The sequence below is a fragment of the Daphnia magna genome, linkage group LG3, assembly GCF_020631705.1.
Source record: "Daphnia magna isolate NIES linkage group LG3, ASM2063170v1.1, whole genome shotgun sequence".
NCBI classification, from domain to species: Eukaryota; Metazoa; Arthropoda; class Branchiopoda; order Diplostraca; family Daphniidae; genus Daphnia; species Daphnia magna.
This window is the reverse complement of record NC_059184.1, coordinates 4,819,760-4,845,572: the sequence shown is the minus strand read 5'-3', so window position 1 is coordinate 4,845,572 and position 25,813 is coordinate 4,819,760. Positions and strand designations below refer to the sequence as shown.

Here is a 25,813-nt window from a genome sequence, read left to right as displayed (position 1 = left end):
ATGTTGATTGACAGGTATAATCATGATAATTTATTTAATTTCCACAACAAAGTTGGGTCGGGGATTACATTCCCGGACTCAAAGTAGAACGCCCTGACCAGGATTCGCCTTATTGCGTATTACGAGGCAATAATGAAATTTTGTTGTGAAATCAATTCACATAGACATTGCATGTTGAATAACAACTCAGCCTTCCTAAAGAATGGAACTGTTCGCAGCCCTACGCGGTGTGTTTATAAGCGAAAGCACAAGTTGGAAAGACAGTAAGTAATGATAGTGTACAATGCTAACGAAAAATGACATGAAGACGCTTTCAATGCTAATGATGAAACCTTTGGCACTTTATCCTTTCGATCTTGATCTTCGTTGAGATGAACAAAAGGTGAGGCGTCGAGGGCCAACGCGAGCAGTTCGTTCTCGCCAATGAGTGGGCCATTGATATCGAACGCCGAACTTACATCAGTGTCTTTAGAAATCGTTGAATCGAAATTCTCGTTGATTATGGTACTTTTAGATGGGAACCAGTTACCACATGTTGGAAAATCATCTGGCACCGGGGGAAGATGGTTGTCGTTTCCGATTTTGAAAATGACGCCCATTCCAACTTCACTGTGAAATTCCAGGTGACAATGTAAAAGCCAGTAACCTGCCCACATGTTATCCTTAGGTAAATGAATAACAATCGTACAACTTTTCGAGATTGTACCTGGATTAGTTGCCATAAAACGGATAACTGTGTATCCACCATCAGGAACAGCAACTGTGTCTTTGATCGGGGCGTCGATCAAATTCCTTTGAATTAGGCCGTTTTCATCCAAGGCTCGTATCTCATTAACTGACACTTGGCTGCCAACACGCTTCATTGCCACTACCCGGAAAGAGGAGCCATGGAGATGAAACGGATGAGTAGCATCGAAAGTCGCACCTAAAGTTACATGTTAAATCCATAACAAGGCTACGCAGCATTTCAAGTGTTAAGTACAACAAGAAATGTTGTGTACCTTCATCGATTAGAATCACTTCAACAAGTGAACCTAGAGGAACATGCAGAGTGTAAGAACAAGCGCAGTGTTTCTCTTTACAGTTTGTCACGGTAGATTCGTTGCAAAAAGAATCTGGCGGCAGAGAATAGAGCTGACTCAGCGGCGGTGACGAGGGCATTCGCAAACTGATGTGATTGATCTGAGGCGTGAAAAACCTTTGCCGATTTTCGACTAAACATTTAAAATTCAAATTTGCCTATAAATCATTTGATTTTGACGCATTAGTATAATAGCGCAAATAAGGACCGATTAATACCTCCGAATATGGGATAATGTTCCGGATCGTGATAGAGCCAGTTATCTACTGCGTTGAAATCGTATGCAAGGAAAAATTTGCGATCAGGTTCCCGTGTCCATTCGGTTTCGTTTTCTGCCGTTATAGCTGTTAGTTCGGCAACAGTAAGATGCCGCTCGTCGCCAGGTGCATAATTGATTGGATTCAAAACCTTGAACAAGGAAAGAAAAAATGAATCCTGTTTGGGCAAGTAATGTATGGATAGTTCATTACCGTGCCATTTCGGCTAGTAGTTTCGTATGTAACAATTCCATCCGGCTCGACTTCCGGCGAGTTTTCATAGCGAAGAATGGCCGTCTGAAAAATGTGTTTCGAATTCCAGTCCATGTTGCCCCTGAATCGGATCCAGAAAGACGATGCCACTTGATCAGCTTTCAGTACAAAGTCAAATCGTTCACCGGAAGTCATGACTAACGAATCCACTATATCGATCAAAAAGAAATGAGCTCGTAAATTTAAAAATTATATCCCAAAATGAATGATGCCGATACCTTCAACAGGTTGAATTGGATTTCCATCGCTGGCAATAATAAGTAGTGTGTGATTATCAATTGACATTGTAACGGGACAATCAAGTATTCCGTTACTAATCATTCTAAAGCGATAACGCATGCCCTAACAAGGAAATGTCGTTATTAATTCTATTGGAACACTTCACGAATTCAAAATTCTTCCATTGAAACGAGTGACATTACCTTTTCGACATTAAAAACCGCAAGAGGCATCATCTCTTGTAGTTCAAGCTGATCCTTTGGTTTGGACACTCTTCCTTTACCATTGATGATAATGCTCGATGGAATATCATCTTTGCCACCATGTGCATGGGCTACAAATTTGGCCAGTCCCAACTCAGAGAGCCAGTCGGACACAAGAATCACATGCTCCGGAAGGTCATGGTCGTACAGCGATGAGAGCGGGTCTTTCAAACGGCTTTGGCGAACGATCAAAGAACCGAAAGCGCCGTCTGCTCGTTGGAATCCTAGAAAAAAATCCTTTTTTATTCCAATTCATTTTTTAATATTTTTGGGCCTACCAGAATGGGAGTGGTAGTAATGCGTTCCAGAATTTTCAGCCACAAAACTGTACTGGAAAGTGGAAGCCGGAGAAATTGGACATTGAGTAACGAGCGGAACGCCATCCATGTAAGGCGATCCCTTCTGTAAACCAAATACAAACAACAAATGTGGGAGAATTCATTGTTATTATTTTGATAATATTCAAGTTAATAAATATGCAATTGGATTGTTTCACTGGGGCACTATTCGAGGAACCATTATCTAAAATTAAGAGCCCAGTAGAGCCGAAACTAAAAAGAGAAATTTACGCAAACACGAAGCCCTACAAGCAAAGAACAGGGTATCTAATGGCCTTTCAGCGAAACGTTATCAAAAGCTTTCGGTTTTGTTTGAAATAGAAATGTAAACTTAACAGAAAGTTTTCAACTAGGACTGGATACAAATTCAAACGCGGTCATACTTACTGCGTTGTCTTCCGTAGTATTTTCATCGAGAAGCGAAACAGGACAGATTTAACTTGATGGATGCTAGACGCAAATGACTGCTAAAAATAATTTAAACCTAAGCTTACCATGTGCATACCGTGCCAGTGTAAAGCGCTCCCTTCTCCACGTAAATGGTTCGTGACGTCAACGACAATTTCGTCTCCTTGGCAAACCTAATTTAAATAAGACAGTTAAACAATTATGAGGGGAAAAAAGGAATAGTGCAGCCGTGTACTAACTTGAATAGATGGACCTGGTATCTGGCGGTTGATGGAGACGACGCCACGTTCAACTCCGTCAGCGGCGATGCAATGATGTCGATCGCAGTCCTCTAGTTTGTACGGACAGTCGTAGCACGCTTTGCTCATCGTGTAATAATACTCGATGTGAAAGTGGTAATCGCAATCGCCGAGCTGGACCATCATCGCATTCGCGTTGGCAATCGTGAGCCGGCACTGAAATAACGACACTTTCAAAAGTTGGATTGAAAGCAAAAGGAAATTCAAAGTTACCTTGGTGAAGCGCTAAAGAAAATGTAACGAAACAAAAGAGACATATTGTGATGAAAGACAATTCAATGGTAGGCATTACTCCGCTTCCTAGAGACGCAAAGTGTTTTGGAAGACGTGCGCAATCGTCGACGAAATCCAGCTGACTGCGATCTCTCTACTTGGGTTGGCGAATGAGAATACGAATAGATTTGAATCTCGCCCGTTCGACTGTTTTCTAATCTATGGAGAAAGGCAGAATCCTCTATGCTGTTTTGGTTCGAACACTTGAGCCGCCAGGGGGCAACTGCAATAGCATCATCAGAGCAGGACTGCTACTACGTAATTTTGTTTAGCTTACTTAGGAAGTAAATAAACTACCAACTAAGTTCCAAATGACATAGTTCAGAGATGAGCCTGAAACGATAAATGTTCAGCGTGATAATCAGCGCCTTCTATTGTCAAAAGTATTATGAGGAAATTTAACTCACCAACATCGTGCGTCGATTGTGGTCAAACGAAAGTGACTTTCTCCACTCGCTCAAGTCCAAGCGCGCGTCCTACTTTTACGATTGCCAACGGGGAACGCATGTAAAATAAAAATCAGCAATGCGTTCAAGTCAGCGCTGTTTTGAAAAAAACAAACAAATGGCAAGCAACACGGCATTGAACAGTTTTAGAAAACATCGCTGTTTGAATGTCACTGACAAACGACTTGAACGGTTTATTCACGATGACGTGAAGAGGCACTTTTTTTTTTTATGCGGCTCGGATGATGTAGAAGAAGCAATCATGCGCTCTTATTGATGCGAAAGCGAAAGCGACACACTTGTGGATTCATATTGCTCCACACAGGGAATAAATCGTGACGGTGATTGAGGTTTTGTTTATGCTGAAGAGAGATGCCAACCGGAACTTTTATCGAATGAAAGTCGTTGAAAAGCATTACATAACAGGCAAATCGCGGTTTAAATGTTTCGAAAAACGACTTTTTCTTGCAAAATGGTCACAAAAAATTGTGTGATACCATGGAAACTATTCTTTTTTTTAAAGAAAAAGGATAGTGGGTTTATTCACAGTTATTCAAAAAAAGGGCTTCGTGTCTACGACGTAACAAAAAGTCTCTGGCCGGCATATGATTGGCCATTTTTGTGATCCTGTTTGGTGAATACACGCAGAACAAGGGAAAAGTCGTCACAAAACGAAATCGTTAAAGGATGATAAAAAATAGAGCTTAAATGTACAAAAATTGAGAAGAAGCTATCGCCTAACAAAGACTGTGTAAATGTAACCAAATGGCAAGAGGGCAAACGAAATGAAAGAAATTCCAAAAGGGTTCGCTCCTGACGTCGCGTGGATCATTGGCGATTCAGAATGCGAGAGGGTACCGTTCGTTAAATGCTGTGGGATTACAAAGTTATCTTCATCGGACAACGTAAAAGGCACTTCAGTTGTCAATTCAGACTCTCCCGAACTAAAAGAAAACGACTCGTCTAAGTCACTAGAGGTGGGAGGTCGAAGAGTGGTTCCATCTCCAAATTTCTCATTTTTATCAGTGACGTTATAAGGCAAATTGTGAATAACGATAGATTCGAATTCCTCTTCATCAACAGGCGGAAGCCAGCTACCGCATTTGGGAAAATTCTCTGGAACTTGCGGAAAATCATGATGTTCTCCAACTTTGAAAATGAGTCCCATTCCGACCTCAATGTGGAATGAAAGGTGACAGTGAAACAACCAGTAGCCTTTAGGGGAAAAAAAGGAAGAAAATGAATACACACACACACACAAAAGGCAATATAGGAAACAGGTAAACATTGTAACTTTCGCCCAAAGTGCAATGCCAAAACAATTACCTGGGTTGGTAGCCATGAAACGAACAATGGTGTAACCCCCATCGGGGACAGCTACCGTGTCCTTAACCGGTGCGTCAACGAGATTTCGCCTAATGTGCCCTTTCTGGTCCATTAATTTAATCTGGTCAACAGTGACGTTGCTGGCGACACGCTCCATGGCAACAACGTGGAAAGCAGAACCGTGGATGTGAAACGGATGGGTGGCATCGAAAGTCACACCTGCACATCGACGAATGAGGATTATTCCGAGAACTACTATGAATAATAACCGATGGCATTTACCTTTGTCGATGAGAATAAGCTCCACCAGAGACCCCAAAGGGATTTGCAATGTGTAGGTGCAATCACAGAATTCCTGTTGGCAGTTCACTACGGTCGACTCATTACAGAGGGTTCCAAACGGGAGATCGCCATGCTGAGAAAGAGGAGGAGACGGTGGCATCCGCAGGGAGATGTGATTAATTTGCGGAGTGTAGAGGCGATGGTTTTTCTCGGCTGAAAATTGTGATATTTTCAAATGCAGGGGTTAATCTTTAGTTTTTTTTTTTTTAGAAATAAAGGATTCCCTCGTAGGGGAAAACTTGTGTTCTTTACCTCCAAATATGGGATAGTGTTCCGGATCGTGGAAATGCCAGCTGTTGATTGGGTTGAAATCGTAGGAGAGAACAAATTTGCGATCAGGTTCTCGGCTCCAGTCGTTTGTCTTCGATGGAGACATAGCCTTCAACTCGGCTACTGTAATGTGTTCGTCGTCGCCAGGAGCAATGTTAACCGGATTCAGGACCTTCAAAAGGGTTGTAAATTATTTAAAAAAAAGATGAGTCAGACGGCTAGTAAAAACAAAAACTTAAATTTCACTCACTTTGCCAAGACGATTGGTATTTTCGTAGGTCAAAATGGCATCCGGCTCAGTTTCTAGAGCACCGTGGTAACGAAGAATGGCTGCCTGGAAAACTCTTTTGGGACCACAATCCATAAGCCCATGTAATCTGATCCAGTAAGACGATATCTCCTGGCCCGCATTTACGATGAAATCGTATCTTTCTCCGGCATGAATAACAAGCGAGTCGACTTTTGTAAAGCGAAGAAAAACCAAAACGAAACAAAGTAAAATAAAAATTAGCAATTCCATTTAATGCTATACACTTTTGTTTTACTGGTTTAACATTAGTCTAGTTTTTATTCAAAGTAGCCCAATACAATCGCAATACCTTCAATGGGTTGAATGGCTCCACCATCGCTGGCTATCATCGTGAGCATATGATCGTCTACCGACAATTGAATTGGGCAATTCAAAAACCCGTTGCTGATTACGCGGAAGCGATAACGTCGACCCTAATTCAGATCCAAAAAAACCCATGATTTAAAAAGCAACTAAAATTAAAAAAAACCAAACAAATGCTTAATATTTAGTAACTACACGACAAGTTAAAAACCTGTTCAACGTTGAATACGGAAAGTGGCATCGTCTCATTGGATGTCAACTCGTTTCTTGGTTTTGGAATTCGACCTCTTCCATTGATTATCATACTGGATGGCTTATTATCGCCATCGTCGTGATGATGCGCTACGAATTTAGCAACGCCCAGCTCGCCCAGCCAGTCGGATATCATCATGACGTGCTCCGGGAGGTCATAATCGTACAAAGAAGAATGAGGATCTCTTTCCTTGTTCTGGCGAACGACCAATGAACCAAAAACTCCGTCAGACCGTTGAAAACCTTGCAGGGCCAAAATGTTTGTTGTTTATTCATTAGCTCGAATGCGCATCTAAATGTAAAATCACAACTCACCGGAATGCGAATGGTAAAAATGCGTTCCCGGATTTTCGGCGATAAAATTGTATCGAAAAGAAGAGGCAGGTGAAATTGGGCATTGGGTTACCAAGGGAACACCATCCATGTAAGGCGAACCGACCTTCAAAAAGAAAATAAGAGTGAAGCGATGTTTACCGTAGCACTCTCGCTTTCGAATACAAATAGTCGAAATAAATTACCTGGTGGATTCCGTGCCAATGGATCGTGCAACTTTCTCCTGGCAAGTGGTTCTTTACATTCACAATGATTCTATCGCCTTCGCACACCTATTGAACATTAAAAAGTTTTTCCCCACTAGAATTCAAACATTATTGTAAAATAAAAACTATCAGATAAGTTACCTGAATTGAAGGGCCGGGAAGTTGACGATTTATGGCGATGACACCACGCTCAATGCCATCTGCGGGAATGCAATGGTGCCGATCGCAGTCTTCGCCTTTATGCGGGCAATCGAAGCAGGCTTTGCTCATTGTGAAATAGTACTCCACGTGGAAATCGTAGACGCAGCGGCGGGCCGGTCCGCCATCGCATACCCGTTGACAATCATGGGCCGATTCTGAAATTGTAACAGGTGTATACGTCAGCGGAAGAATCAATTCAACAATTGGAACCGACAACTCGAAATTGATCAGTCTACCGGATGCTATTGTCTGTACCCTCAGTTTGAGCTGGACCACTTTTGTTTTGTTTTGTCAATTAAGAAATGAAGTAACAATAGGAATCAATAACAGTATAGTAAAAGCATGCTGAAAATCATTCAATTATTTGAAATAGGATCGGCGCCGTCTGCGACGATGGCATCGCTAACAGGAAATCGACATTATAATTGACGTCACTCAATCTCAAATATTTTGACATTGTTGCGCTTAGATTGTTATTTATCCGATGGCAAACAAACGCCACGCTTACCTTTCGCCGATGATGCTGAGAAACGATGAATAATAGAGTAACGAGAAGGATTAGCGCGCACGAGTCAAATCGTGCCATGTTGATTCGGCTGTTGAATTCTGTCTGACGAACGCCAGTCAACCAACGTGCGGAGGTAGACGTCGGAAAGAAGAAAATAGAAAGAATCTCAACTGTAAGAATCCGAAAATAAACGCACGTTCCGCAGTGGAGGCCGGGAGGTGGAAAAACGTTGTTTTACGTAACTGTGCGTGTGGCTGTTATGTAAAAAAAATACTATTTTAGGTGGTGGCTCGACGTTTAACAATCAGCTTACACTCGCGTCGACTAACTGATGGAGACTACAAGGCCTCCCTGATTGTTTCACAAGGCATTCGAGACTTTTCTCCTATGACTGTGTGGTGTGTGTACTGTAAAACTCCCCATCCTTCAACCCCACCGCCCCTTCCCGGTTCTCAGTTTCCTCCTCATCCTCCGTCACTTAAATTCGTTCGAAACTCCGCCTCGTCTATTGTGCACAAAGGATTGGGAATAATATGGTTCGAGTTTGTGGCTCCAGTGACCATCTGTATCGATACAGAAGGAGAACAGCTTACATTGTTTAAAAATTTCTTGGTAGGATCGGGATAGCCAATGTTTATAGCCTGCCTTCAATTAGCCTTTGGGACAAATAGAGAATTTGGACGTGTCAGACGGAACGAAAGTTAACGGGAAATCAGCAAAGAGGAACGAAAACTTTCACTTTGGACATTGGATGAAACGAAATAAGAAAATCAGAAATCTGAGTCAATAGCGACAACGTGAGAAAACATCAGCCAAACATTTGAGTTGCTTGTTACGTAATAAAATATTTACCTAAATCTGGTATAAGCTTAAATTTGTTGTCATCCACATGGCTATTGACTCTCGTTTGCTGAACAATAAAAAATAACAAGGAATTCTAGTTGAGATGTTTGTTAAGGCACTCCTCTCCGACTAGCAACCAGAATGTCCAAACACTATCTAATCCGCAATGTGGGGCAGCGATGACCTGCTTCTCCTCTTCCGCTATCAACTGCGTGGCTTGTATCTATGCGTCCTCAACTAGCACATGTTTCTCTGTTGTATTATCTAGCTACTGTTACAGGCATTTAAGGTGATTTATAATTCTTTCCTAGAAACGAAAGGTAGATAATCCTCAATTGCAATAACAATGGAAAGTTGGAAGTTGGCAATGGAACGCTGCGTTAAACCGTCGTTACCTATAAGTTGACAGACCACTGTATACTCAATCGCGAATACACAGTTATCTTCTCATACGATAATTAGTTGTTAGTTCAGTCACTTTCCCTTGCCAACTGCCTCTCGCTTTTCGTACGCAATGACTTGGCAAGTTCGCTGTTCTCCATCTATTTCTTTGAAATGCTTTGCTGCCGTTTACGTATAGATAAACGCATTCTTTATTGAGAAATAAATGCAATTCAGGACGATTTTTCCTGTCGATTCGTTTAAAAATTTCTTCCTTTTTCTTAGAAGAACAAATCTAGTGAACCAGAAAGAAAGGTCGATGCCACTCCTACGACGCTCACATCAATTGGCGGCGTTTGGCCTTCGCAATTCAGCGCTATTGTAAAATATGGCGAAACCTCAACCTCTAGATTAAATTACGGGTAGTTGACGTCAGTAGCAATCGTTTCACCGCCAAGATCAGCTAGATTAGAAAATTTCGTAAGGCTAAATAAAAAAGAATTTACGGTTGGGTGGCGACACACAGCATATCCGTCAAGCCCATTCAACTGTTAAAAACTCTCAAGTATTCCAGCTTAATGTGAACAATCATCACTTCGATTTTCCAGCTAAACTTTCTTACATGTTTTTTAGTTTTTTTGTTTTTTTAAAGAAAAAAAAAGAACACATTGAATAACACTCACCAATCCGGCGTCATCCGGCGTGCTTTAGAATTTTACAAGGTTTTTCCTTCAGATTCTGTCAATGTATTTTTTTGGTTTGTTTGCTCGCGTCCGTGAAGCAGAATAATGATAGAATCACGTGGGATTTCCCTTTTTATGCATCGTAGACGAGTCGAAACTAAGTTGTGTCAGGCAAATTTAACAGATAACAAAACCTAGGAGAAGAGCAAAAGAAATTCAAATGAATTTGCCACAAATAATTCAAAAAGATTAACTGCGTGTGTTTTTTTTTGCGACACAACCCAAAGTGACAACCTTCGACTTGATGAACTAAAACAGGTGCACTAGCAGGTGTCGACAACAACAAACAAACGTCCGTGCGTGAGACGTACACATAACATTTAAAGTCTGGACCGAAATTCGACCTTTTTTTTTATATCGATATTCTAATCTGTTACAGCTAAACCGAAAGACGACCGTGTTAACAGAATTTGTGACTTAGAAGACAATTTAAGCTATGCATACCGATTATGATGCAACGTGACTCTATTTTCAAACTCATTTTTGTTCTTAATCCTGAACAAAAATATAAAAAAAAGGCCAGTTTTTGGTGAGGTTTAGCCGTCTTTCTTAGCTCAAGGATTGATTAATAAGATGCCCAGGGGGGCTGGCCTCGCCTTTAGCAAATAGGTGAATATGTTAGACTATGTAACGTTTAGCATACACAATCCTGCAAGCGCAGAAAAATCATTCGTTCTTACAATTGTCTTTTTCCGAATTAAACATAACAACTAGTGCACTGAAATTGAAACTACAGACTTACCTCATTCAATTACTGGCGAAGCATCATTCTTTGATCTTTTGTGATTTCTGAACAAAATTCTTCGTTCGCTGCTGTGTTTTTCTCTCTCACTATGCCGTAGAAAACACTTGTTGAACCAGGCGAGATCTTAATGTTCTACACTCGACGGATGGTAGTTACCTGCTAGCAATGCACTCCAAACAAAAGGGAAAAACGAAGATTTGTGGAGGACACAAATCGATCGGCCAATCATGAATATTTAAGCACAAAACTCGGGCTCTCAACGTCCTGTACAGATTCACTGCAAAACACAGCGACAAAGTGGACGAATTATCCCAGAGCGGCAGAAGTTTAGTTGTCCCTCAGAGACGGAGAATGGGTAGTGAGAAAATGTGATAGAAGGGAAAGAGAACAAATCGGCCATCATGGATTTTTGGCCACCCTTCCCTCTGCTGTAGAAGCTCTGGAAAAAAAACTAGAAATATGTAAATGAATAATAAAAAAAAAAAAAGACGAAAACTGTTGCATCCAGGTGAAGTGATACTAATGACCTTTTGTTTTAAAAATTTTTCCGTTTCCTTACTCTAAAGTTCCACGTGCAGGTAAAATTGCAAAGACACAGGTGTGTGAGGAGGAAAGGTGATCATTGTTTTTTGAAGGGTTGGGCGTAGAAGGTCGCACATACCAACAGACTATGTTCCATAGTTTTCTTTTTCGATCGTTTTAGAATTTCCAGAAGTAGAGAAACTGATTAATCTATTTTCATGAACTACTTTTGCTTTAGTCGCAGTTTCTTGATTTCCATTTTCCATGAAATTCAAACCCACCGTCAGACTGCTGACTAAGGAAACATCTGCCAAATCACGTGAATCGCGTGACTATGAATTTAAAAAGGCAACGAAGTTTCGGAACCTCTAGATACAAAAGCAAGGCCTTACTATTCTCGCCCTGGTTATTATTAATTGCAATGACTGTTGAGAAAATAAGGTCTTGAATTGAGGCGCTGATTCAGTCAATTAATCACTGCCCTAAAGTCAAATTCATCCTTTTGAAAATAAATCTGTGGCCAATCTATACCATCAGGCTACTGCGATGTTCAGGCTGTTTTGAGGTGGAGCCAAAGACACTCCTTTTTTGGCAACTGGATGTGGATGGCACCACCAATCTCCGATGGCTGTAGGGAAAAGATAAAAAAAAAAAAAAATAAGGACAAACGGAATTCCCCAGAATTCAGTCACCTGAACTTTAAGCAATTCCATTTACGTGTTTGGTTTTTCCACGGAAGCAAAGGGAAAAACCCCCGAAAAATCATGTTGGCTGAGAACATGCATAATGACATCGATAGCTTTGGTAATAAATCGGCCGTGATCCTCTGACGTTTACCTGATTTGTTAAACATTCGGTGCTTCCCATGAAGAACCGTATGTAAATTTTGGTCTAACGAAATCAGTGAAAAGCTATTTGCATGGATCATATTTCACCTTAACCCAGTGCGTCTCTTGCCATTTTCGACTTTGTTCTTAAAGAAGTGCAACAAAATGCGAATGACTTGTTATCAAGCTTGCCAAAAAAAGTTTCAAAACCTTTATTTTTTCGGCAAGGTCAATCGCCAATACAGTCCCTGTAGCTTTCTCTATGTGACTGATTTTACTGTTTTCTGTTACGTAATCGATGGATTTCACTCTCTTCAGTCATTAGGCCATAGCTGCCAAAGCTTATGGGATGGCATTTTTCACCGACTTCTTGTTTGATTGCTCAGTCCATTTCATGGCCATCACATGTCCTTGTAAATCGTTTCAAGTTCTCATCTAAAGGAAAATCAGAGAAATTGCTGAAGGAAACGAGGAGAAAATCATAGTTTGTAGGCTACCTGTAATCGATAAAGTAATTAACTTTATGATGTTGGTAATCCCCTACGACGATTTTGTTTCACGTTTTGTAGAGTGGTACGTGTTTCTTATTCAAACACGTGACTACGTTCGGCTAGATAGACATTGAAAATGTCAAGACATGGTGGATTATTGATAAGTCCTCTGAAGTTTTGAAAACAGTCTAAACAAAAGTATGAGGTAAAACGCAACGAATAAGGATTCTTTCGTCAAGTTTGGTTGCCCCTTTTTTGAGGGGGGGTACATTTTCTTATTCAAACATCCATACAAATCGTATCAATATGACATAACCTAACAGAGAAACCTACCGTCTCGTGTTCGGACACACTAACACGAAGTAAGTCACGTTCCAATGTTTCTCGACGACCTTCAAAACTATGCTTCTTGTGTACGTGGATTGGGTTGAATAAGCATCGTTTGTTGTTCGTCATATCGATAGGGAAGGGCGAAAGGCGGAAGCCAGAGGCAAATAAAGGCGTTGATGGATTGTGGCTAATCACATTGTTTATTCAAATACATAAACACATTGCAAGTATCCATTTCACGATAAAGAAAACGAAACAAAATAACTGGCATGAAGTCAAGTAACATCTTACTTCACTTAGTGTGTCAGTCAGTAGTGTGTAGTCAGTTCGTAGTGTGACTTAGTAATCCCCCGACTATCACTTGCCTCTTTATGTCAAGAATAAAAGCCGTCTCATTTTCTAAAAGCCTTCAACTTAAGGGAATAATATTGGCTATTTACTACTTTCTGTTAGAATTCAAAAGGGTAAGTCATGTGAGAAAAGACTTGTGCAATATCAGAATAAAGGCTGATGGCGAGACACAGAACTGAATTATTTTTCTGGATAAGATAAACGAACACATGCGTGTAAGCGTCCTCCTGTTTCGTTTTGACGTAAACGTCTAGGTACTAAACGATGCAATAAGGAAAAGAAAAACTGAAAACCTGTTCCAGCATACATTTAAACCGTTTCAACTATCATACGGTGTTTACCTCGGTTTCGCATTTCGCTTTTGGCCGACAGAAATGTGCAAAGCAACACATAGTCGTTTTATTGCCATCATTTCACCGCATTTTAATAAAATTAAATTTGGTTTTTTTTTCTTCAGATTTCAGATATTCAAAGCTGTAACAACTGACTGTTCGGGTTATGTTCCAAACATGACGTGAATAGCAATTTCAATAGAACCACGTCGGACAGTGAGGTTACAAATGCGTATAGGATTTTCCGACAGGGTCGCTCTTTTATTGACGTGGCTCCTACTTTACGCGGATTCGTATAAAGTACACGATATAGCAGGTTGAAAATGAAAAAAAAACGCTGGTACGCAGCCGTTCTATGCTTGTATAGAGAACACATACCGCCGTCGTCAGTTCCAACCGCCAGACGTGTCAACTTCGAGCGAGCAAGTGAAAGCAAAACTTTCGTCTTATGCAGCCGCGTCTATACGTTACTCCGCTAGAAAACTGTCAGGCTAGTACGATGCGGAAGTGACTGCAAGACGTATAAGATCACATCGGTTACCATCATTCAGTTATTCTTCATTTGTACTGATATTCAAATCATCAAATGAACATTGAGGTACGTTAATATTAGTAACTTGTGCGACGGCTGAGCGATGCTAAACAGAAAGGAAGGATAACAATATTTTTCATCTGGTTGATTAGTTGGAAGAGCTGCCAATCTTTCCAAGAAATGCAAACGAAAACGCGAGAGGCGAAAGGAAAGAATCACGAACAGAAAATGGAATGGCCTGCCTTCTTCCAGTTCTTAGCGCGAGAAGATGCGACAGGAGAGAATCTTGTGTAGAAAAAGGCGTGAGTCACATTTTGGAGAAGGTCCCACCAGCACCCAGTGCGAATCGAGTGGAAAGGAAAGAATCCCGGCTCGAAAATGGAACACCTAATATCACGGGCAGCGTTTCACCACTACATAGTAAGTGACATTTCAGTTTCCAGCATTTTTCGCACGCCCTAAATGAATGCCAGCGTATAAGAACCAATGTTCTGCTAATCAATTTAACGATCAGTAAAGTCTATATCAGTTAAGTAAAACGAGTAAAATCAATTGCTAGTAAAAATATGGCTGGTACAAAACCTTCCAGCCGCGTAAAACGAAAGCAAAAGACGAAGAATCGATCCGAGATCGATCAGTAGGACTTTTGGTGGAAGGTCGTCAACGTAATCCTTATAGTATTTTATGCAATGTCCGTCGAACAAGTCGCGAGCCTCTACTTCGCTGTATGTATTCTACTTTTCTACAACAACAAAAAAATCTTTTTTAAAACTGTACTTTCGAACACGAAATGCGGGAATAGCATCTCTTTTTGGATGGACATTGGGTTCCGTGATTCCCGTTTGCCACGATATGCACAATACAGTCTAAAGAAAAATAAAAAGGAACTAGAGGGACAAGCCGTGGACGAAGTTATCGGAAGACACTCACATAAAAAAATAAAAAAAAATAAAAACAATTGAATACTTTTATCCTACCCCGACTTAAAGTCGACTCGGATTGGCCCGGTTGAGTCTTGGTGACGAAAAGAGGTGCAATTCAGCTACAACACTTGGCCATGTTCATCAACTCCAATGCTGGACAATAATAATTCACTTTCGCAGAACATGGATGGGATGGATGTTTCCCGCGCCGATTGCATGGCTATACGCATCCAGTTTTCTCAAGCACCGTGACATGGTAAAAGATTCAAATTCGGTAAAAATCTTCCGGTGGTTGCGACCATGGCCGATAGATATAAAGACAATCAACATACACGATGCTTTATCCGATCTCAAACACATAGCCAACAATCGACCGAGATTCTTGTCGCAAAATGATAGCATTGCGTGGAGTGGCACCTTGTCAACAGCCTTCACGTCGCTCCAGTCTTCACCTCCTGTTTCGTATTTGACCGTGACGGCACGATGCCAATTGACTCACCGAGAATTGATGATCACAGCGTGTCTTATCTGTTCTGATTGGAGTGGCCTCTCTGCTTATTTTTCTTGATGACATTTAATTCCCTCAATTGATTGGTTACGTCTCGATACGTCCGCTCCAATGGCAGGGATATACAATCGTCCATGTCGAAATCACCTTGACTTGCGTTTAAATGATGCTCATCTGGCCTTGATTCACAATTGAATTCCGCCCCTTTTTTTTAAGGTCGAGTGTTCGGGATGCGTGAAAGAGCATCACGCCAACTTCAAAACACGGCATCGGTCAACGGGAGCAAGCCCATAACGGAACCCATTGCAGTGGTAAGTTCTCGTTCTTTTTTATGATTAGACGTGCCGCGTTGTGCCAATAACTTCGTACGTTTTCACGCGGCCGTTGTTCTAGTCGCCAGAAATAGAAATGCATATTTACGCACGAATTGTACTTGTTGAATTCTCAGAGTATGAAGTCACATTTAAAATTAGATTGCGCAATTTGGGCGTAGTGAAATTGCGCACTTACCGATTGCTACAATACAATCTTCTTTTGTTGAGATCAATTTCTAATGGGCGGAGAGATATCTAACAAGCAATTTAGGAACCGAACACGATAGCCTATGATTAACCTTAAATTGGCAGAAAAAAGTGTATGTCACAAACATATGGTATTGAAATAATATAGAATTATTTTGGCCATTTACCCCACCCCAAAAAAAAACTGAAATGTTGATCGAACACGCAAATGCTTCGATATGGCACAAATAATAGAAATCTACTTACGTTCTTGTGATACTGGGAATAAAGTGGGCCGGGCCAACTGCTATAAATTATTATTATTATTTTTATCATGTACTTATTAGGAGTGGAACGCGTGCCGTGCGTTTAAGTGTAAAATAACAGAGCCACGTAGGTGTAGGACCCCAAAAAGAAAAAAAACAAAACAAATATTACATAGATAGAATATTTTGCACTTGTTTTTAATGGCGATATTGCATGCGGGTCATTCGCACCGTTGCAATAGCACGTGAACGACTACGTGACACCCATGATCTGCCATAACGTCAGCATATCTACGTAGGCGACTATAAAATTATGGGAATCTCCATGGAGTTCTTGCACCACAACCTACATCGCACGAGCCTTGAATTGGTACACCTTTTTTGGTTTAAATGTAGAAGCTCTTTTGGCCGTTAAACGACCGCAAACACCTTTATACTTTTACCAAGCGCAAAGCCAAAAACAGTTTATCGATCTGTCAGCAAATATTGTCTATGACGAACGAACTTTAAATTTTAAGACCAACCAAGTGTGGCATCTTAAAAAACAACATTTGATGGCATCCATATGGAAAAAAAATCGATCCACGTTTGTAGGATTCTTAACATCCCACGCCCTTTTCGCATGGGGGGGAAAGATGTTCACATCCCTGTGCTAACGTTCTTCTTGACAAGGCAGTAATTATACGGACGTAGTGTGAGATTGACGTGGGGTCTTCTTGAGATGAGCACCCCATGAAGATAAAGTTCTGAATGGGTTGATTGTTTTCAGACATGACAGCGTTGATGAATTGTACTTGAACACGCGAGACAGCTGTCAGTATAGCACCACGTCTGTTGTATAACGTGTCCATGTACACAATGCTGACGTGGTCGACCGGTTCATCCAACTTTCTTTTTGGTTGACTCTAATTGGAGTGACGGGCTCTCTCCTTCTTCCTATGTATGTGCATTATGTTTACTCTCTAACGAAAACTACGGACATGGCACTGAATTGATTATGGGCGAGTTTGCTATCGTTCGATTCTACTCAACGCCAATGGGGTGACAAGCGACGAGTCAAGATTGTAATAAACAAACAGAAAGTCTAATTTTAGAAAATAATTTTTTCGTAAAATTTTTGTATTTCAGGCGTTGCGACGAATTCGTTTTCGGCCAGTGTCCAGCACCAATCAAGGCTGAATATTTTTCACGAGGCCCAGGTAAAAAGTTCTTGCAAACATAAGAAAGAGAAAGAACTGGATGAATAATGGGCGATTTTTTTAACAGGACTTGTTTTTCGTGAAGCAGAACGTGATCTTGGTTACGCTTTGATGGTGAGTCACGCAGCTGGATTGCCGATTGCCAACTCATTAATGATGGCTTTACAGACACATATCTTGCGTATTCTACTGTTTGATGTTAGGCCATCCAGGGTATACCAAGCCGGAGTACGTTTTGAATGTCTAATTATTTGCCAATACTGTGGATTGATGAAGTAATCGTAATTCTCGTTTGTATGTCCAACACAGTCCATTGAAGCCTTCATTTTCAATGCAACAAGAAGCGTTGTGTACAGCCATCACCGACATCATCTGGACAGCAGGTGGATGCCATTACGGGGTTTTGTGTTTGCCACATCCAATTCATATTCACGTCGAGGAGTCTGACCACTTCAATGCAGATGGTAGGTATAGTTCTCCCGTGATCGTCTAGCCAGAAGTTTTACTTTCAAAAATATGGCTTCTTATTCTTTCCTCTTTACTTCTGATGTGCAGGTGTAACGGAAAAAGTAGGGTTTGGCGAATATTTACACAAGAATATAGTGTTCATAAATTTTATTTCGTGTCTTCCTGTTTGAAATGTATAATGTCCGCCACGTCTGGCAGCTTAACATACTTGAATGTCAAGATCGGGAGGAACTCCAGTACTTTGTGAGACGCAATCTCTTTCTGGTGATCCCTTTTTACATTTATAATACCAGCGGATCTCTTTTCTATTGTGGTACATTGACCTCTTTTATTTTAAAGTTTCAGCAAGACCCTGGTCCTGCCTTGCTGCTTCTAATTTACAGTGCCGTCTTAGCCCGTGGAATTGACCGGCAAGTGCCGCCTCAAAAGTTCAATGCAATTGCTCGATTATAGAAATGAAATCATTTACTTTTTTCTTGGCTTGTGGCATAGAATTGCAGAGGATATGGGGACACGATGGATAACGGGTACAAATTCCTATCTCTCAAGCCTGATCAATTATTCTGGAGACATCAGCTTCAGCGCGCTTAATTTGATTCTGTCGGGCAGAGCGGCATCATACCTGCATAATGGAACTCATTTTCAGGAAGACAAGGACAAGATCGTAATTAATATCTTCAACTTTTAACCTCCAAAAACCAGACGTGTCAATGCGAATCGGTACCTTTGGTTTTAAATGTCGTCTATAGGACAGAAATGCTACCCTCAAACATGTGTAACAAGAAGCCACGCATGTGTGTTTCGATGAACGCATCAGATTGAAATGTTGCTCTTGTCGTTTAACGATACAAAAGTGGACCAAAATTGATTGACATCCATAATCCTTGAGCTGATTTTTATCATTTTTTTTAAACGATGAATAGATGATTGCCCAGCATGGAATTCAAGCGCGTTCACCTATCGGATTACTGCTGTGGATGCGGACTGAAGAAAAAACAGCGGCATACAAATTAGGCTCACGATTAAAAACACCAGTCTACCCCATTTGGCTGATTATCGCCTCGGAACAAAGTGGAGTCCTATTTAGCGATGATCGTGATCTCCTCCGAGATTACCGCTCAGAAATTAGGTGCGTTACAATGAAAAGGGTATAAGTTATATAAATTCACTTTTTGTTGATGGATTATGTTAACAATCAGATTCGAGTTGCACTATCACACCAGTTCGCATAACCAATTGACACCAGCCGTGTTGGTAATACGAACAAAGCTGCCACTGGAGGTACCCGAAGAAGACGTGGCTCTTCCGACGTTAGATAAAATCATCAGAACGAAGTATTTGACACGATAAAAAAGTGTGTGAAATTGTAACCATGTTTTTGTTGCAGGTGGAGCGGAGCACGCGTGAGCTGGAACGGCCTGACCCCATTTTTGTAACAAATGTGTCTATATTCCTCTTCAATTTTTCTACTACGTCATATCATATCAAAGATAATTATATGTATACCAAAGCATAGGAAAATACACACTATTTCGACCGCAGTATGTCATAATCGAACGTCTTCATTATTTATTTTGATTTATCCCATTCGTCAACTACCGAGTCCTCTATTGGCGTCGTTCTATAACAAAGCGGATAAAGTTCCGAGTATAGTTGTTTAGAAATCGCTGCGCGTGATCCGGAGCGAAAACAAACAAAAAGATTTTATTATTCCGTGTCGCAAAAATTTGCGATGTGTGCGTTGTTTGAACGGCACGCTTTGGTTCACAGCCGTTTACCTCGCTGTTTAAAAAACGTCCTATATATCGAGCTGGATTGAGACCAAATTGCTGGACTGCTGGCCTTGACTCGTTCATTAAACAGCGAAGCGAAACCCCTGCCTGTGCGGGTACCTATTCCAGTTGGCAAGGAAAACGAGAACTTCTCGTTTACGACGATGTCTGGCATTCTGCAATCAGCCAAGGCGAATGCTGGTAGACAGGGAGGCGGGATTAGCAACAGACCTGCTATTCTTCGCAGTCTATTTAAAGAAACATTAAATTGCTACCAGCAATAAAGGATTGTTCTTCTCACACGCTTGTAAAATTAGCCAAGAATTTGAAAGCTTTCTGGCTAGTAATTTACCATAAACACCAGGTATTTGCGTTTTCTTTAAAGTATTATTAGATGGTTTGGGGTTTTTCTTACAAAATGTCCGCTATTGCGACGGGAATGATTGAATGGCAAACCTCACACACGCCGTTGTTGACGTAGTTCGGCTAAATTTAGCAACGTTGTGCATGCTCAACAATGAGTCGACTTCCAGGGGCGTTCTTTTCACAATGGAATGAAAAAAAAAAAAAAGAAACATTGACACGAACTTTTCTTTGGAGTACACTAAGAGATGGCTGAGCAGTCCTAAGGCTGAAAGGCTTCCAATGATGTCGACAAACTCTCAGTCTTCCTCTCTTTATACAACGAAAATTGCTTGCACAAATAAGTGGTAGTCAGTCCGGGCCAGCCGGACACGCACTATCGGGCTTTGCGTCATTTCTCTTCTGACGTCGTATTAGAGGCAACTTTATCGACGTGGAACTTTGCTGCGTATCTCCATATCTTGTATTTGAATCATTTGCAATCGACTATGCGTATTAGGTGATAACACTGAGAAAGATGGCGTATAGTCGATTGACCATATGTTTCACGTGACCTTTTTTTAAGGTTTAAAAAATGAGGCATTCTTTTTCGTGCGTTCCAAGTTTTGGGAGTTGTGGGAGATTATATCGCTAGGACCCTCCCCACGCTATCACGAAGGAAAGTGATTTTAGAATATCGGAAATTTTTTTTGTATGTCCTTGTCGAAATTCAAAAGTTTTGTCTTACACTCAAGTGTCACACAGCAAAGATTATTTCTCGATGACCAGGGTACGCCAGGGTAGCAAATCGGTATAGCGTTAGAAGACCAAACTGACGGTAGTTCCGCGTGTCTCTTTGACCCAGATTGTGGGGAAACGTGACGGTTTGTCACGTTACGTACTACGTCTAGAAGAAATTAAAATCAATAAATCTATCGATCGTACATATTAGACTACGTAATTACAGATCTTTGTGCTTTCATGGCCAAGCTGCTCTAGTGCGAAAAATGTCTGGTGACAAACCTTCTGTGTCATCAGCAAGGCTATTCTTAACGACTAGAAATACGCACATGTAATCGATGATTGACCTTGGTCCACATTGCCCATAGACTTGCAAAAGCAGAAAAATTTTATGTCGATACCATCTTGGGCCAAAAATTGTCCTGGCGAGTTTCACCGCGTACGAATGTGCGTTCAAAAGTTTTGCGGATGGCAAGTAACATAAGAAGTGCAAAGAACTTCCTTCGTGAGGCACCGGATACCTTGACGTGGGACAATCAGCTTCTCATCTATATGTGTTACGCACTGGGTCAGGCCCGATCCATCGAGGTTTTCTTCCGAAACGTTAGGCTTATCGTATACCCCAATTTGTTTGCGATCGTCAAGCGCATCACGATAACCCTAGATAATGAAACGCAAATGGAAGACAATCTTGATTGTATGACGAATTGCTCTCACTTATACTGTCATCGTATCTCCGAGCTATCAAACAACTTGAATGGCTCGCTATTCCCCTTGTGTAATCATTCAATTATTTTTCATTTCATTTATCTACTCACATCAACGCACATAGTTCTAGTTATTTCATACACGCATTCACTTAGAATAAGTGGGCCTAAATAGTCAAGTTAATAAATACACGGGTTCACTATCTGCTGAGTAGCGCGTTTATTTTGCTCTAAAATGTAAGTTGTCCCGAATTTAACATCTAAGTTAGACTTGTCCCACCAATGGCTTAATATATCGTTGTTATTAACATACCGCAGTGCTCGTACTATTCCTGGCGCGAATAGGTTTTTGTTTTTAAACGAATGTTAGCTGTACGTTCGTGTCGACTTTTGACTTTATAGGAACAAAATAAAGGCTCCAATCTGCATTATTATAAACCGTAAGATTGTATTATGGGTACACAAGAAACGGAAATGTGTGGGTGAGACGTATATGTACAGTATATAGAAAGCAAGAAGTGACCACCTCGAGTCTCAGTGGTGAGCTACGTCACGAAAACTGTCAACCCCACGTTCGCTATATGCAATTGTCGGATGGCGTGATTTTTCATTTCAGTTTACTTTCTCTGTTTCTTTAACGGGCCCTCCGCTTTGATTTTCTCCGTCAAATGCCGCGCCCCCCACACCGGTGTAACACGTTAGACTTTTTGTTTGTAATCGTTCGTCAATTTTCAACAGTATAGAAGACGATCATCCCCAAAATGTTTAGCTATACATGATTGAGCCCAAAGCACAATAAACAAAAAAACGATTCTTCGTTACTTTCAAGTACGTCCCAATCGAACGTTGTACAAGGAAGGGCCCTGTACGGTGTGCGGTCTTTATATACTTTGACGTCCTTATGTCTGTTGTGTATAGTCTCTACGTCGAAGGGGTTGCGTACATTACATTCGGTAAACAAGAGTAGAGCGTGGCGGGACTAGTGGCCGCGCAATGCTCCTTCGTGTTCACTTGCTTCCTCGATAAGTCGATAACAAGTATAGGCCTGCATACTGTGTATACGACTGCATCGCTAAAATATTCTGTCAGTCGTGTTGGTATATCCCACAGAGTTAGTTCATATCCATTGGTGGTGCCCTGTATATTCAAATTCTTGCTCATCACACACACACACACACACACACACGGACTGGCCATCTTTCAGCAATGACTCGATATCCGGGTCGAAGTACTGGAATTGGCGAAAGGCCACCTTTACCTAACGTGTTACCAGTGCCAGCTAGTCTCGGGACACCTATCACAGAGCCAACGGCGGTGGTAAGCGTGATTGTTTTCCTAATTATTCATATTCTTGTTTACCAAGAATTTGCATTTTTTTTTTTTTACGTATGCGGGTTTGTTGTTCTAGTTTCATTCAACCCCTAGACTGACCAGCTATTTAAAGAAAAAATTTGTTTGACTACCGCGTTGCAATGTTGTCCTATATTTAATCGATTCCGTTAGTTTCCCGATTGCCTGTATATACTTTTCCTCTTACACATCCCCCTTTTCCGTATAACAAGGCCCATTTCCGTCTTCCGCCCAATCGATTACGCTTCGCAACGCCCTAAAAAAAAAGAATCGAATGAACCAGAGAGAAAAGAAAACATCGAGGAATACAAACTAAACAAATGCGCATTTGCATGCAGAAAAAAGTTTACAAAAGACAGACAGAGAAAAGTGGTTGACTGACGACTAAGTTTTTGCTCACGAGACAATGAATCATTCCGCACAGGAAGGAGGATGACAACCCTTGAACCATTGCCAGCCATTCACCATAGAAATCACGACAAAACAGTTGCAAACAAAAAACTATTTGAAGTCTTTGTCGCACGCGATTCGGTTTTTTATGCATCCAATTTATTTTAAGCTATATAGTTTCTTCTATTTAGACAGCAGGGCATTTCATGGCTAAGGATTCACCTTACGCCATTTCAAATTTTTATTGTGGGTTTATGCGGATAAACAAGAAGACGCAGAACATTCCAAGAAATTTCAGCTTTATAAAACCACCGATTGCGTGTCTTCGCGCATTAAAAATAATTGCTTACGCAATCATATCAAATGAAAATAAAAAATAAATCGTGTCCAGGAAAGAGGAAAATAAAAGACGGAGGCAACCATCTCCAACACGAGTATCACCTGTATTTGTATGTGAAGGAAGGGTTCTTTGCTAGGAATCGATAAGAGACTGAGGCGCACAACACCGATGGCAGCAATCCTTCATAGATTGCATGTGACTACCAAGAATGATTGCCCTCCACATGGCAGTTTTGACAAAGAATGAGAACTAGCGGCCCCCAAGGTATAACTCTTCGGGCTTCAGCGCCAATAGTGCTTTATATCCAATAAATTAGACAGGTAAAACATAAAAGAAAAAAACTTAAAAAATGACATTGAGTGGATTGATTAAAGTGTAGCTACATAGTGAAATAGTAGTCTTGGTTTCTATAACGAATGCGCTACCTTCCCGGTATTTCTACCGTACTCTAAAACACTCCGTTCGTTTGCTATATGCATATACATAATGAACAGAAGCGCTTGTGTGGAATCGGTTTACGACTCTTGTTAAAATGCACGTTACTAAGTTTTATCATTTTATTTCGCTTGTTATTAACATGAACCAGATAATTGAACACTGTCTTTCGTTGCATGTATATACGCCATCTTGGAATGGCAGGCATTGAGGCAAGTTGTCTTTGGACAATGTCCGAGCATGATACGATCGGAATTCTTCTCACGTGGACCGGGAATGGTGTTCCGGGAAGCAGAACAACAGCTCGCCTATGGATTAACGTTCATCGGCGGTGATATGACTCCAATGGCCCGATCCGTCCTTATGATCGTTCAAGCACAGATTTTGAAAACGCTCCTCTTCGAAACGGATCCCGCAAGAATATTAAAATCAAGGTAGCTATATGATTTGATGATTAATCTCGTTATTACATCAGCTAATTTGAACTTAATTCAATATTTGAAATGAAAAAAAAAATCCTCTTGTGCGACACACGTGACACCAATACGTCATTTTTAATTATAACGTTTGACTAATCGAATAAAATGAGGGTGGGTTAATCGGGAGCCCCAAGGCATATCAAGCAGGTTTCGTGATATTTGGATATAGTCAGACGTCGCTTCAAAAGGTCAAAAGAAAACAAAAGTTGCCATCAAATCGATAGGCTAGCGTGCTGACCGGATTCTTCTGATAGTTTTCTAGCTATCGAACGATATGCGATTAAAAACGCTTGAAATACGACAAAAGTCAACTCAGTCGATTTCTTTTATTGCTCCAGTTTTCGTATCCACCTTGACACACATTCAAAGAAGACATATCGGTCATGCTATTGGCACTATTGAGCTCAACAGCTCTTGAAATGTGCATCAATATCGACCAATTATATCCGTCGCATTGATTCATTGCCCTCCTTTGATTTTATAAAGCTATTGGTTTGTGTTTCGCACTTTTATTTGATAAAGATCTGCTTAGTTTAACACCGTTTATAATTGATGATTAATAGACGGGACCCTTTAGAGCCGACCATGACGATACAGAAAGAAGCTCTTGTGGCAGCTGTATCTGAAATCATCTGGCGGGCTGGAAGTGGCCAAGGCATTCTCTGTTTGCCAAGCAAATCCCTTGTACATTTGCCCGAATCGCCGCAATTCAATCAAGACGGAGTCACTGAAAAAGTATTGCCAACTAAAAAAGATACATGCGCCATCCATGCTGACCAACAATGTTTTCAATTCCACAGTTGCAGTTGGTACCTTTCGCAAAGTGGGACGAACTTGTGACGGTGTTGCGTCGATACATTTACATAGTACGTAATCTTTTGAAATCAAACAACAGCATGCATTTAAACTGATGATGTTTCCCCAATAGTTCCAGGAAGAGCCTGGTCCGGCTGTTCTTCTTCTTTTGTACAGTGCCGTCTTATCCAGGGGTTTGGACAGGTATACAACTAATAAAAGTAAAATGACAATTTATTATTTAACGTATATGTGATCGAAATAGAGTGAACGAAGACTTGATGGGTCGAGCGGCCAATTTCAGCGGACTAGCACACAGAAGCCACCTCGTGAACTTCAAAGGAAGCATTTCAAACAGTGTATTGTGTTTGCTCATGACCGGAAGAGCCACTCAGTTCTTACATAACGGTGTCCAGTATCGAGGAGATGAAGATAACGCGGTAAATATGAAACCCAATTTCCTATAGCTATACGTCTATAACTATAACTGAATTGTTCCTATTTTCTGTTAAACAGTCCATAGCGGAAACGGGATTATTGATTCGTTCACCGCTCGGCCTCCTCCTATGGATGGGCAACGAGGAAAAAACACA

At 41.0% G+C, this 25,813-nt stretch overlaps 4 protein-coding genes across 6 annotated transcripts in view; 2 read left to right on the top strand and 2 right to left on the bottom strand.

The window, feature by feature from the left end:
• Positions 1-7: 7 nt before the first annotated feature.
• LOC116918393 (laccase) lies at positions 8-4,043 on the bottom strand. 2 transcript variants are annotated; one of them, XM_032924098.2, is made up of 12 exons: positions 3,819-4,043; positions 3,352-3,744; positions 3,079-3,294; positions 2,926-3,012; positions 2,372-2,495; positions 2,034-2,317; positions 1,830-1,953; positions 1,552-1,760; positions 1,300-1,489; positions 1,002-1,214; positions 707-925; positions 8-646 (listed from the first exon to the last, which is right to left on the bottom strand). In XM_032924098.2, exons 3-12 carry the CDS (start codon positions 3,262-3,264, stop codon positions 234-236), a joined length of 2,049 nt encoding a protein of 682 aa, XP_032779989.2. In that variant the 5' UTR covers positions 3,265-3,294; positions 3,352-3,744; positions 3,819-4,043; the 3' UTR covers positions 8-233. The 2 variants fall into 2 exon arrangements, with proteins under 2 accessions (XP_032779989.2, XP_032779990.2); XM_032924099.2 differs by lacking the exons at positions 3,079-3,294; positions 3,352-3,744; positions 3,819-4,043 and adding an exon at positions 2,819-2,826.
• Positions 4,044-4,368: 325 nt separating this feature from the next.
• On the bottom strand, positions 4,369-10,972 carry LOC116918392 (laccase). Of its 2 annotated transcripts, XM_045170815.1 has the most exons (13): positions 10,618-10,972; positions 9,816-10,009; positions 7,909-8,162; positions 7,341-7,555; positions 7,179-7,265; positions 6,976-7,099; positions 6,620-6,903; positions 6,395-6,518; positions 6,046-6,254; positions 5,778-5,967; positions 5,466-5,678; positions 5,184-5,402; positions 4,369-5,072 (listed from the first exon to the last, which is right to left on the bottom strand). In XM_045170815.1, exons 4-13 carry the CDS (start codon positions 7,467-7,469, stop codon positions 4,588-4,590), a joined length of 2,064 nt encoding a protein of 687 aa, XP_045026750.1. In that variant the 5' UTR covers positions 7,470-7,555; positions 7,909-8,162; positions 9,816-10,009; positions 10,618-10,972; the 3' UTR covers positions 4,369-4,587. The 2 variants fall into 2 exon arrangements, with proteins under 2 accessions (XP_045026750.1, XP_045026751.1); XM_045170816.1 differs by lacking the exons at positions 7,909-8,162; positions 10,618-10,972 and having other exon boundaries at positions 9,816-10,085.
• A 2,103-nt stretch (positions 10,973-13,075) lies between these two features.
• LOC116918397 (inactive ubiquitin carboxyl-terminal hydrolase MINDY-4B) lies at positions 13,076-19,410 on the top strand. The gene is given in 15 exon segments (XM_032924101.2): positions 13,076-14,071; positions 14,158-14,425; positions 15,653-15,747; positions 17,331-17,345; positions 17,347-17,401; positions 17,469-17,623; positions 17,625-17,629; positions 17,711-17,865; positions 17,957-17,970; positions 18,068-18,133; positions 18,209-18,279; positions 18,362-18,533; positions 18,793-18,998; positions 19,069-19,203; positions 19,257-19,410. Coding segments are annotated over 15 exon segments (1,473 nt in total). The 5' UTR covers positions 13,076-14,059; the 3' UTR covers positions 19,306-19,410.
• Positions 19,411-20,434: 1,024 nt separating this feature from the next.
• Positions 20,435-25,813, top strand: part of LOC116918399 (inactive ubiquitin carboxyl-terminal hydrolase MINDY-4B) — a 6,359-nt gene continuing 980 nt past the window's right edge. The window contains exons 1-7 of the mRNA XM_032924103.2: positions 20,435-22,748; positions 24,151-24,380; positions 24,989-25,160; positions 25,226-25,291; positions 25,354-25,424; positions 25,486-25,660; positions 25,737-25,813. The exon at positions 25,737-25,813 is cut by the window's right edge and continues 129 nt beyond it. Of these exons, the coding sequence (XP_032779994.2) occupies positions 22,638-22,748; positions 24,151-24,380; positions 24,989-25,160; positions 25,226-25,291; positions 25,354-25,424; positions 25,486-25,660; positions 25,737-25,813 (902 nt within the window). The 5' untranslated portion in view covers positions 20,435-22,637. The remainder of the gene's footprint in view (positions 22,749-24,150; positions 24,381-24,988; positions 25,161-25,225; positions 25,292-25,353; positions 25,425-25,485; positions 25,661-25,736) is intronic.

Bases quoted from the DNA above. Each gene is read 5' to 3' on its own strand.
- LOC116918392 (XM_045170815.1), bottom strand. From the start codon at position 7,469: ATGAGCAAAGCCTGCTTCGATTGCCCGCATAAAGGCGAAGACTGCGAT. The intron at 5,403-5,465 runs GTAAATGCCATC...GTCGATGTGCAG, and splicing joins GCTTATTCTCATCGACAAAG to GTGTGACTTTCGATGCCACC. The intron at 5,073-5,183 runs GTAATTGTTTTG...TTTCCCCTAAAG, and splicing joins TTTCATGGCTACCAACCCAG to GCTACTGGTTGTTTCACTGT.
- LOC116918393 (XM_032924098.2), bottom strand. From the start codon at position 3,264: ATGATGGTCCAGCTCGGCGATTGCGATTACCACTTTCACATCGAGTAT. The intron at 1,215-1,299 runs GTATTAATCGGT...TTAAATGTTTAG, and splicing joins ACATTATCCCATATTCGGAG to TCGAAAATCGGCAAAGGTTT. The intron at 926-1,001 runs GTACACAACATT...ATGTAACTTTAG, and splicing joins AGTGATTCTAATCGATGAAG to GTGCGACTTTCGATGCTACT.